Here is a 13,816-nt window from a genome sequence, read left to right on the forward strand (position 1 = left end):
TCTTAGAATCAGAGATGTATTTAAAGTTTAGATGCCACATGGAAAAGCTCATTAGATGTTGTCCTTATTATCTCGGCTATCCCTTAATAAAAGGGATTGCCGATAATTATTTGGATAAAAATTTGTTGAAAAATAGTTTACAAGAACTTTCATTTTACATTTTGTAGATACATATCAAATTTTTAGGTTTATTATTATTACTTTTAAAGTAATTTTATAATTTAAGAACTTTTTAAAATAACATGTAAATTTTTTAAATTATCTCCTATGGTAAATTTTTTAGAAGCTACACTATTTAGATTTATTGACTTGCCATTTATTTGAAAATAAAAGTAATTGAAATTGAAAATCCAAGTATTTTCACTACTAAAGGTGATATTAGACACAAAAAGAAAAAATAACAATATCATTGTAAAATCAAAACACTCATCGCTCTGTTGAATATTTAAAATATTTATTCTTGTATTTAAAAATACATTACGCAATAGCTGATTTAAATTCAATAAAAATACCGAGACTTTAACAAAATGCCATTATTATCATCAATGTACACACTATACATGTATAAATTTAAGTAATTGATAAAATTAAGTTTTTATTTTTGTTAATTATTTATCATCTCAAAATGTAATTTTGTGGTATTTCACGTAGTTTTCAATTATAAATTTGTGTCAAATCAACTTAAGATTACTAGTGAGGTGTTCAATTAAGCGTTAAATTTTAAACCGTCGTTATGCGAGTTGCTGGTCAATATTATTATCTATGAATTAAACTTATCTTTTATTTACGTAATAAATTGCTATAGTGACTGGTTGGCAGTAAATTTGTTGGCACTATAGGTCACAAAAAAAAAAAAAAACATAAATATCGTTTAGATCAAGTATTGAAAATCGCTTACGAAACAACCAGTACTGCTATATTATATATTTGATTACTATCAAACAATGCAAAATATAAAATAACCGAGTAAAAATGAATTATGTTCATAAATTTAAATTAATTATTTGATTTTCTAGCAATACAGTAGCAGTCTGGTGCATTATTAAACATAATAAATCCTAAATTATATGAAATAATTAAGTATTATTTGTGATTATACTAATAAATCTTGATTTTTAAATATAATTGTAACATGATACAAATGTTAATGTGTCTTTTAAATGATGATGGACGATGATTGAAGGCTGTGGACAGTGATTTTTCCATCCTTAAATCTCTAAAAAGATTGCCGTTTGGAGTTGATTTTAATTCTTCCCTCATCTAAATATGTTCCTGATTAGAATTCAATATTGTATAAAAAACATATGCCACCATATGTCCTATGAATTGCTTTAATATTGTTCTCTTATTATACAATCGCGTATAAAGAATATCATTTTTACTTTTTATCGTTAACTCCGTAATTGTGTTGTTTTGTTTAAAAAAAAAACATTTCAATTTTAAAGAATTTAAAAGTGTATATAACTTTTAAGTCTTTTTAACTCAAAACCAACATTTTAGGTAACATCCACTTAAAAGTTTTATTTCATTTGGATGCATTTAATTTTTTAAAAACTTTTGAAAAGGTTTTTCAATATAATTTTGTATTTCATCATGAATTATTTATAAAATTATAACTCATAACAGTCAATGAATAACAATGATTCAATTTTATATTTATTTAAAATTTAATTTGTGAAAAAAAATAAAACTTACTCTTTGAGCTTTTCTTTTATCTGCTCGCTGATTTTGATGGTAGATGCGACTGAAATTAGACACGATTACTGGTACAGGCAGTGCAATAACAAGCACTCCACTTAGTGAACATACGCCACCAACAATTTTTCCGGCTATTGTTTCTGGTACCATGTCACCATACCTGTACAAATAAATATATAATTTTTTATGTTTTGAATTTAGAGTGTGTTTAGTATAAATGAATTATTAATTATTAGTTTCAATTTTCTTTCTTAAATGATTTAGTATTTTAACTACAGTATACCTGTATGACCAATATAAATAATAACTATCTATCAGTGGCGCAACCAGGATTTATTCAAGGGAGGGGGATCCTAAACATTTATTTATCTACTGTTTTTTTATTCTTTTTCTTAAGTAACACATATATTTTATTGCTTAATAAACAAAATTATATTATTTAAAACATACATATATATTACATTTTTAATTTTATATTTATAATGTATATTAATTAATTACTATTATTATTATTATTATTATGTCAGTTAAATTATGTATATCTATACATCGAATTCGACGTGTTATTAACAAAATACCAAATCTAATAATCAATCTAATCAATGAAATTTAATGAAAATTTCAGTGTAACTTTAAAAAATAAAAATAAATACTGCGATATAAGCTAAGGAAGTTCCGGACCCGGGGTCCACCCCCCTGGGTTTGCCACTGCTAATTATGTAAATGTATCCTATATATTTTGAACAAATTTAACTCAATTAACTTTAAAATATTAGTATTTTATAGCCATAATCAAAAATTACTTCAAAGTTATATTTATATAATGGATTTTGTATTAATAATTATAAATTATGAAATAATTACACTTAAAATTAATTATAATTTCAATATCTTAATTATTATATTATAAGCATAGCAATGTTCAGCTATATAATATTATTATAGGATAAAATATTTTGATAAAAGTTCATGGAAAAAGTAAGTTCTTAGAAAAATATTGTATTACGCTTAAAGTTTAAAACGTTTAAGAATTATCTACTTTTAAGACTTAAGTTAAATATTAAGTAGGTATCTTGTATATTTTTTAAAATAATTTTTAATTAAAAAAAAATATTTTTTTTTTAGTCAAAATAATTTTACTTACATAATATGTATGTAAAAAAAGGTTGTATAAAATAATTGGTTTTTATTTTTCAATTTATGCATAATTTAATCTTTCATGTATAATATTATGTTTATGTTCATAGTGATATACATTATGTAATACATACCTATAGCATACACACACACAGACATATATGTATATATTGTATATAACGTTAAATTAAATAGGTATTTATATTCTTTTATAATTATTTTCGATTACAGACTGTATAAGTAAAATCCTTTGATGATTTTTTGATTTTTATGTCTAAAATACCTTTTTATATTGTAATTTTATTTTTTATTCAACTATTTATTCAAAGAAAATGAAAATTATTTTAAAAATAAAATAAATAAATACTTTGATGGATTTAATTACATTATACCTCGGAATTTTGAGTTTTTTTAATAAATGTGTTTCAAAGTTTTATAAGATAATCATTTGATAATAGCTTATTATTTTTGAATAAAGTGTATACAATTCGATCTCTCAAGAGTTTGTACTGCGTATCGTTACTAGTAGCTTAGTACATATTTTATATTTTTATCCATTAAAATGATTTTTTTATATTATTCATAGTTATTTTGTGTTAAATATATGTATACATATATATATATACACGATATCAGATTAAAAATTACGTTAAATTTACTTATGAATTGAATATTTGTAGAATTAAATAAGGGAGTCACAAAATAAATTATAAATGTTTTAATAAATATATTTATTTCTTCATAAATTACACAATTTCTCTTAGTGGGGCTCAGTACTTATATATACACAAGATTAAATATATATATATGTACCCACACTGTTAATATTCTGATTATTTTTACTATAATATAATACGTAAATGTATTTTAGATTTTATTCCTTCATAGTTAAATGTGTGATTTAATTATTATTTATTTTTTTTTAATTTCACATATTAGGTATTACTTTATTGTGCCTAGTACTTACACCATTTGATTTTTAAATAATTATTGATGACGTTGACGTAGTAATTTTTTTGAGTACTGTATTAATTTTCTTATTACACGCATGTAATCAAATATTATCAGGTTATTGGTAGAGTTAATTAAAATATAAATTATTTCTCAATTCTCAGCTTAGTATAGATTAACAAGAATCATACACGTATGATGTGTTGATTATAGTTTACATTTCAAATAATTCAAATACAAACTTAAGTTTACTCTTTAGCAAACAGTTTACCATGTTCGGTTAAAATCTGACATTGATATATTAATAAATAATAATACACTACCAGAATAGAAATTACCTAAGGGAAATAAACGTTGTATGGTTATGACTGCGTAATAGATACGAACAGTTAAAATCATGTAAACATTAATTGAATAATATTTTGAATATCAACGACGTCATATTAATTAAATAGGAACTTTTTACTTTATATGAATATATCGAAGTTAAACATTTTGATTATATTACCTGCAATAAACAAGTATAAAATAGTATATTGATAAAAGATAAAATTAAGAATAAAATTAATTTTGCATTATCAATAGGTATGTATAATAATATTAAAACAACTAAAAAAAAAATTTACCTTGTTTTTAAATAGTTAAATTAAAAGATAAAAAGGGATCAAACACCAATAACTGTATTGATATTGTCAAATAAATGTCTTATTTCACTAATCTTGATACCTACAATACTTATATATTATTTGAATTACTTATATTTGAAACAATAATTATAGGTACTTTATTCTTGCATAAAAAAAAAAAAAATTAAAAAAACCAAAAGGCGTAAAATTAAATGATTATTTTAGATTATTAATTTTATTCTTACAGTTATTATCGTGATTATAAATAAATGGACTTCAATTGTCAATATTTCCATAAATAATTTAAGTAGTTCGAATTTAACAACAGTAACATTTATCATACATTGTCTCTATAAAATTTATTAAAATTAAAATAACACATTTATAATTTTAATATTTTAAAGATTAATTATCTAAGTTTTTTTTATAAGAACTTGGAAATTATAGTAATTATTATTAATATTTTATATTTTCACTACTGCTCAATTTCTAGCACATAAACGCCACGACCCATATGAATTTTTTTTTTCACTTATTATATTCAGAAAAGTGTTGTACAATCATAAAAAAATACATTATTGCTACTTAAACACAAAGAGTTATCGTCGTTCTATTATCTCTAAATATAATTGTAGATAAATCTTATTATTATTAAGCTAAATTTGTTTAAAATAAATAAATTAAAATTTTTTTACCAATTAAATATTAAGGAAGAATGTATATAGAATTTATTAAAAAAATTAAAAATATTATAAACAGTTTTAAATTGATTTTTATTTTCATTTTAAACAAGATTTGTTGTTGACTTCATTGTACAAGAAATTTATGTAAAGATGACTGGGTTTACATAATATTCTTTTCTTTGCGTAGTTGATTAATATTTTGTTTTTTTTTCTAAAATCTATCTTCTACGAGAAAATTATTATATGTTGTTTAAAATATTTAAAATGTAACTATAATAAATAATAATACGACATTTATGTTGTTTGTAAACTGACTTATATACATTTTTTTGTGAAAGTTTTAAGTTTTAAAAACGAATAAAACTCAAAATTATTTGAATGATTATTAAAAATTATTATACTATTTGAATACGATTAAAATAAATTTTAAATTGAATTTGTAAGTAAGTGATAGAATTACGAGTATACCCACGTGTTTAAATAAATTGATTACTTGACTACGTGAGAAGTTAACATTGTCGTAGGTAGGTTTTGATTTGTTTTTATATTTGAAGCATATAGATACACTTTACATTGATTTATTTTTGCCGGTATTATTAGAAAAAGCTTTTTGGATCAGTAAGAATGTTTTGAAGGAAAGGTAAGGACGGAAATAACTGTACTGGCAAGATACGAAAATACAAAATTGCAGAATTACGGTAAATCTAAGAGGATTAGAATCAGAGATTTCTATCTTTATCTAAGATACGTGCTATATGGGAATTTAAATGTGTTCTGTTTTCGATGTATCAATTGATTTAGTGAAGCTTAGTGGATTCTAGAAAAATACAGTTTTTAGTTATAATTCATATTCAATTCAAATTATTTAGTAATTATTTTCTGAGTAATCAAATATTAATTTAGTATCTACGACCTATACCTACCCAAGCATGTTTTAATAAAATTAGTTCCCTAAGTGTACTGTTTATAGTAATAGTTAATAAAAAATGTATCTACTTTAATAATCAATTAGTATGAACAAACTAATTAAGGTATATTAAAAGTTAGCGAGTTACTCCAAACTTCAAAATATAATCTAATTAGTAGTATTTAATTCTGTCAATTTATCTGAAATAAATTTAATGTAATCAAATAATAATTAATTACTTAATTAATTGCTATTCATTATCTTACAATTTATGTTTTCTACAAGTAAAAGGAAAATAAATAAGTTATTATTTCTTGCCTTTTGAGTTTTGTACTACTTTTTTAAAGTAAATAATTATAGACACATTTCTTTGTTAAAAAATTATTGTATTTTCAATAGAAAACAAATTTAAACATAAAAAATGTAGGAAATTTGGTCAAATCTTATCTAAAATTAATATGATTGGAAATGTATAGAATGGTCTTATTCATGGGTTAAAATAATACCAAATATAATTGCATATAAAAATAAAATAAATTTAGGTATACGTAAGTACCATAAATATGGAAGGTCACAATTTGGGCGTGTTTCATTACGAGGATATACCAAATAGTCAGCTATCTATGTTAGACACGAATAAAATAAAGGGTGTTGACCATTATGAGTCGACCAACTATGTTTTCATTTTTTAGCGATGAAAATACAATTTTATTTTTTATTTTTTTGTGATATGTGTACAATTATTGTAATCCGTTTAATTTATCACTTAATAAATAAGTAATAATCGTAAAAAAATGTATTTATTTTTTTAATTTTGATTAAAAGCTTATGAAATTTTTTTAATTTTGATTAAAAGCTTATGAAATGCGCTTATTGGAAATGGCAGTTTGTTTGCAAAAGAAAGGAAAGCCAAAATTGTAGAATAGAGACCGGAGTTATTTACTCCTCCCTTTTCATCTCATATACTTGATTGACGTTTAAATAAATACAACAACAAAAACATCTAAATAAGAAATTATTTTTTCTGATTAAAAAAAAAATAAATATTGTTATAGTTATTATTATCATAAAAAATAAAGAGATTATGTTAGATAATAAAATTAACCGATGCTTTATAATTTACAACTATACTCGAAAGTAGTGGATATCAATTATACAAATAATAATAATGATATTTTGTTTTTAAAAAATAATTTTATTTTTTGAAACAGTTAACTAAGAATTACTGAAAAAGTAAACACGGTATATTCAATATTGTATGTGAGATATAAAATTGTTTACATAAATTTAATAAAGTCCTGGTAATTACGTAGATTACATCCAACTGTTTTATACGAGTACGTATAATTGTATTTTTAAATATTGAAATTTAAAATAAGACATACCCTTTTCTATAATTTAAGCCAGGTACATTATATTTATAAATTATTTTAATAAATACTTCTGCAAAATTTTTATATCAAATCTATTAAAATATATCTTTAAATTCTGAGTAGAGCGTTAAATATATTGATTTTACAATGATGTACAGTGGTTTATTTTGTGTCTGTCGTTTACAGTAATGAAATTGCAAGGGTTTTAAATTTTGAGGGTGATTTCTAGTAAAAAATTGGATCTAGTTTGTACTTTGTAGACAAGGTGGAAGGTCAAAAGTAAAAAATATAGATAAAATGGGAATTTTTACTCAAGACCAGTAAGTATTAAATAAAATTGATTTTATTTTTTTGTTAAAATTTAATAACGAATAACTGTAGGAATTTGAAATTTTCACGAAATGTTTACGTAGTTTTTATATTATCATTTTATATACATGATTTAATTTTAAAAATATTTTTGATACTTTTTGAGCTATTCATAGAAATTTTAAATCAAAATTTATTTTGATATTACAAGTGAGATTAAAAGATTATTCGTTAGGTTAAAATTCATAAAAATTGTACTTATACAAAATCTCACATAAGCTAACATGAGTAAAAATACACAGGTAAAGTTTTTATTTTTACATTTAAAGTTCTAATTTTTATATAATTCGTACAAATTACTAACATTTACAAACTATGAATATTTTTCAGTAAAACATATTTTGTACAATTTTTAATTTAGATAACCTATGTTTAATAATTTAATATAAAGTCTCTCATAAGTAGTTTATATTGAAATAAAAAAATAATTAAAAAATATGTAATCATTAATTTTTTTTTATGGATATTTAAAATTAAAATTTGGATAAAATTACTTATTTAAATTATAACTAATAATAATTTATAAATACTCATTATTTTGTTATACTTAAAAATATTAATTGTGGAGACATAGACATTTTATGTACATAATTAAATTTTAAACACATAATATTTTCATTTGTAATTTTTCAGCAAAAATTAATCAATCTACTATAATACTAATATTTAAATAAAGTACTTAAATATAAATAAAACATATCACGAAATTTTCCTGGTTGGTAAGTACTAGGTATGTTATTTCATAATATTTTTACATTATTGTTTTCTATAAATTATATTTAATAAATACTTATAAATTAATATAATAATGTACCTAATAATTATTAAATACTAATTTTTATTTTTATTGTAATATTTAAGTGTTAAGTATTTTAAGTCTTTTATAAAAACAATAAAAATAGTATTCATTGAGTGATTTTTCCGCGTAAAACAAGATAACTGTGATTCTAAAAAGTAAAAACCATAATGTATGTTAACAGCACTTTTTAACAGGGAGATTTTTTAAGTTTAAGTATTAATTATTATTTGAAAATGTCTCGATAAAATAATATTAAAACATTATTAGCATCATAAATAAATGTGTACAATATTAATAGGAATATAATGTAGTATAACCCAAATACTGCAGAAAAATCTGATGATTTATATAAATGCTTGTCAAATGATTGAAGGACAAGTGGTTCATCGCCAAAAATGTATATAACAGTAGAAAATTATAATTTAATGAGTGACTTTAATCTTTGAACATTAGTTATTAATCAATAAATATACCTAATTTTTTTATAATATATTATCTAGAACTATTATCGTACATTTTAAATCCGATTATTTTTAATTTATCTGTCTTCAAAAAATATTTTTATTTTTAAAAGATTACCTATACTCAATAATTTTAAATGATTATAAAAGCAGTAGAGTTCACTTTTTTTTTGTAAGTAAAAAATTATTCGAGTTGATTACAAGATAATTTTTTTAACAAAAATATTGTATTTTTATTTGTATCTGTGTTTATGGTAATTAATAAAACATGAAATAAATAAGTTACTTTATAAAAGTTACTAAATATGCATTTATATTGCTATACTCGTAATATTGTGACTTAGAAATCTCCATGGTTTCTAAAACAAAACATAATAAAATTTAAAAAATATATTTTTTGTAAATTTATAGGTATGTCTTAGGTATATTTTTAAATTAAAACATTTGATGAATAAAAAATATGAAAGTATTCGCTTGATAAAGTATTATTGAGTGTTTTTATACTTGATTCGGTTGATATATTGCACGTTATTTAAATAATTTAAAAAATCAAACGTTTAAAATTTAAAAACCAAGATTTGTTACTCAGAACTAGTTTAAAAATAATTAAGTTGATAAGTTATTTTATTTTCATAGTCAAAATTTAAAAAACTCGAACAAATAAGAAAGTAGACGTGTATTTTTGGAATTAGATGTATAGGTTAATGTAAATGATATAAATTTGTATTACTTATTCGAAAAATTGAATAACAAAATAAACTGTATTAGTATTTATTTAAACGTTTCAACTACTCAGAGATGTATTATTAGATTTATTTTTAAAATAATCACCATAAAAAAATCTCAAAATAATTTAACAAAAAATTAGAGTACTTTAAAGTTGAAATTGTGTGTGTGCAACTATACTGTATATATTACTTATAACCATCTGACAAAATTTCAATATACGTTGTAAAGTGTATAGTATTCGTAAACGTATTATACGATGATATGGAGGTAACGATGACCTGGTTCTAATATATAGTTGTATACTTGTACCTATACGTTAGTGACGTAAAACTCGGGCCTCGTGGTAAAACGATTGCTATAGGTACGTAATATATGCTGCGTCGGTGGTATAATGTGCATTAGCAAGGTAGGTAAAATAATTGAATACGTGAATACACACACACATGTATATATTATGTGTCAGCCGTGCGCGCGTGTTCTTGGTGATTTTCCAATTTAAAGTTAACGAGGTAATGGTGCGGATGTTTAATAAACTGAATACATATATAAGTTTAGATATAGGTATGTGTATGTGTGTTAGTACATTATATAGAACCGGGTTGGAATTCTAACACAAAAAACAATATCAGGGTGTATGCTTAAAACTCGATATACGAAGTGATTCGTTATAAGCTTGCATACATCATTTTTGCTTTTAAATAATACAGTTATTAGATAATCTGAATTTTGGAATTTTTCATATTTTAATATTCTCGAGATGTATGGCATTACTTTAAAGAATATCCAGTGGAAATAAAATTCTGTTTTTCAAACGAGAACGCATTCCGTTCTACTGTAAATTATTTAGTCGATCATTTTTTTGAAACTTTTGGCGTATCTGAACCGAAATTCAAACGAGTGGTATTTGAGTTCTTTAACTTTGTGCACTATGTGGATAATGGGTGTATCAACAAAAACCGTCCATTACAAAATAAATACTTATACAGTATAAAAGGATTCTGAAGAAGAAAGTTTGTACGGCCTCACGACACTTTAGATGTACGCACGAAAAATTCCAAATTACAGAATTTGAATAAATCGATCGTCAAAGGGAAAAATGGGGGTGAGTATGCGGTCGGTGAACATTCGCCCCGTTTACACTCTCGCGCACGGCCCGCAACTTGCACGACTGCAAATAGACGCCGTGTCGTTGCGACGGATAAAGGGCGAAACGCCGGCCGCGGAGTGTGTGCATGCCGTAGTATATTCACTTAGGATAACCGACCGGGGGCCGTATTATGTTACGAACGCGGCGTATATGAGAGGGTGCGCGGCGCGTGTGGGTGTGTTTGGGTATGTGTGGGTTAACTACGCCGATCGCTGCAGCAGCTAGCAGGCTCGGTTCGAAACCGTTGGACCGTGAATACATTAGTTACACGAACGGCAGCGGCTCATTATTTCACATATAGTTTACCGCGGCACACATTAACCGCTCGGTTCACCGCCCGCATCGCTCACGGCGAAACTTTATCGAGTTGCGCGTTTTCCCCATATATAGAAAGCGGCCGCGAGACGACTTCGCAATAACGTACGGTTTTTCCGACACCGCGCCGTGACCGTTTCCGGGTTCTCATACATTTTACCGACTGAACCCAAATCACCAATAGAAGGCAGTCGGAATAGACAATAGCGGACGCCATGTCGTATTTTTACAATACTAATAAAATACCAGCTAGGTACGCCGTTCGCGCAATCGGCGAATTTTCCCATACTATACATATATACGAAACGATGGTTAATAAGTTATTGTAGAGGGTCAAGAAGCTACAGCTGATTGATTCTATTGTTTCCAGTAGCTACAATTACAAAGTAAACACACTCATCGAAAGTTCAAAAAAAAAATCGACGGTAGTACGTTTCTTTTTTCGTTCGCGAAACACACGCTCGAGAATATGGCTGGCACAAGTGGTCTATTAATACCGAGAGTATTGTGTAGTATATACCACTATATATATATATATATATATATATATATATATATATATATATGTCCAAACATCGCATTCGCGAGGACGTCCGGAACGAACCGGATTGAAACGGGAGAAAAGAGATAAAGAGAGTATGCAAGTGAGACTGCACTGCATGCACAGACGTACAGATTTTACTTGTCAGTGATTTTCAATCGGCGTGTAACGGCACACCGGCGTGTCGCAAAAATACCGATTTTTTTTTTTTAAATAAAGCTCGCGATAATCACTGTTAAAAAAAAAAAATAACTCGAGAATACAGACAAAAATGTATTTCAACGTTTTAGTAGAAATGGTATTCAAATGGTTAAACACCCAAAAGCACTCGTTTATTCAATACCCAGATACGTCTGCAGAAATACGTAGGCCGCGACTTTTAGTGGCTTACACGACGATGTGCCGAGAAGAAAAGACGTTTGGGGACCAATGCATCATAAACGCGCGTGCGGAGAGACAGACACAGACTTAATTTCGCGGACTGTGCGCGGTATTTGATAAATTATCATCAACAACGTTTCATAAAGCGTACTATATACACGCGTGTTCACGCGAATAATAATAAATAATATGTTTGCAGTTTGTACGTCTTTACACGTCACGTGTACGTGTCTCGGCGGTACCGGCGTCGGAGGCGGCAGTTATGAACTTTTGCGCGGAATTGACGAACCACTACCCGCCGCCGCACGCAGTCCGTCATAAACTTTCGCCGCGCGGTTTATTTCGCGTGTACGCGGTGCGCACGCGCCGGCGGGCAGGGTCGACGACGACGAGGCACACAATCGACAAACGACAACCGTTTTTTTCCCGTCTAAACGTCCTTTTTCTCTCTCTCTCTCTCACTCTCTCTTTCTCTCACCTCCTCCCCGCCCCTTTCACGCACTCACTCACTCGCTCTCACTCGCTCTATCTCTCTCGTCCTCTCGCGATTCAATTTTTTTTCGTCCTATACAAAGGACGCCGAACCTGCAGCACGTCCGTTGCGGTATTGTTTTAGTTTTTAGCGTGTCCCGCGACCGTCACTGACCATTCGTCCGAGCACGGCGGTAGCTTATCTTTTTTTTTTGTTTGTCCGATTGCGTAATGGAGGTGGTCCTGTGTGGATTTACGGAGGCAACGAGGAGGAAACCGACGCGAGAGCTTATTATACATGTATACACGTGCCTGTTGTATGCGTGCGTGTGTGTGTGTGTGTGTGTGTGTGTGTGTGTGTGTGTGTATGCAGTAGACATTTATAATATTAGCCGCGTTCACGCAACTACCATAGCGTAAAATACTGATTTATGTATTACGCGATCGTCCAGAACTGCGTTTATACAGGACGATAGACGTGCAGAGCAATGTCGTGTTCCTCGAGTCGGCCGCACTGCAGTAATGATCCCGCGATGGCCCTGGGGGGGAGGTGCAATGTGGTGGCGTACATAGCTACACACGTGTACGTCTTACACGAGGATCTCGCTCACCCTGTACGCACATAGCCTCGGTATAACATTATAAATGGCTATTAATAATATTGCATCAAGCGCGCGTATTATATTACGACGGATCGTCGCGGATCGTTGTACAGCTAACACGACTTGTACACGCGCGCGGTATTGGGTTGTAATATTGTATTACACGAATAATTGTGGGTAGTCGTATATCTTGGCTATATATATTTATATAAATTATATGCGTATATGGGTGTAGACGCTTTAGTGTATATACCGGGCTGGTTACGCGCTCGTTTAGAAAAAGGATTTTTTAAATATTTTATAAACGTACCCTATTTTTTATAAACATAATGTATACGTGTATAATATAGGTAGGTACGTATAATAAATAGAGCCGTATATCTTGTACATGCGTCGTTATTCGTTGAGTATAATATATACAATACATCTACGCAGCGCGTTGTGTGCTTTTAATTAATCTGTGAAACAAAAAGTGTAAATTTCGATTACATTAAAAAACACGAGTTGCCTACTTTGTGTGAACAGTTTTCCTCGTATATGTTTATAATTTATTCATTTTTAATAGTTCCAACTCGTTTTTTACGTATGATTAACACCTATTAAGCATTTATATTACTTAGTTTTTT

At 27.0% G+C, this 13,816-nt stretch overlaps 1 protein-coding gene across 4 annotated transcripts in view; it reads right to left on the reverse strand.

The window, feature by feature from the left end:
* Positions 1 to 13,816, reverse strand: part of LOC112596548 (potassium voltage-gated channel protein Shal) — a 61,866-nt gene that overhangs the window by 17,356 nt on the left and 30,694 nt on the right. For all 4 annotated transcript variants that reach the window (XM_025342292.1, XM_025342291.1, XM_025342290.1 and 1 more), the window contains exon 2: positions 1,696 to 1,858. In XM_025342292.1, the coding sequence (XP_025198077.1) occupies positions 1,696 to 1,858 (163 nt within the window). The remainder of the gene's footprint in view (positions 1 to 1,695; positions 1,859 to 13,816) is intronic.

This window comes from Melanaphis sacchari, unplaced genomic scaffold (genome assembly GCF_002803265.2).
Source record: "Melanaphis sacchari strain LSU unplaced genomic scaffold, SCAv2.0 Contig32_pilon_pilon, whole genome shotgun sequence".
NCBI classification, from domain to species: Eukaryota; Metazoa; Arthropoda; class Insecta; order Hemiptera; family Aphididae; genus Melanaphis; species Melanaphis sacchari.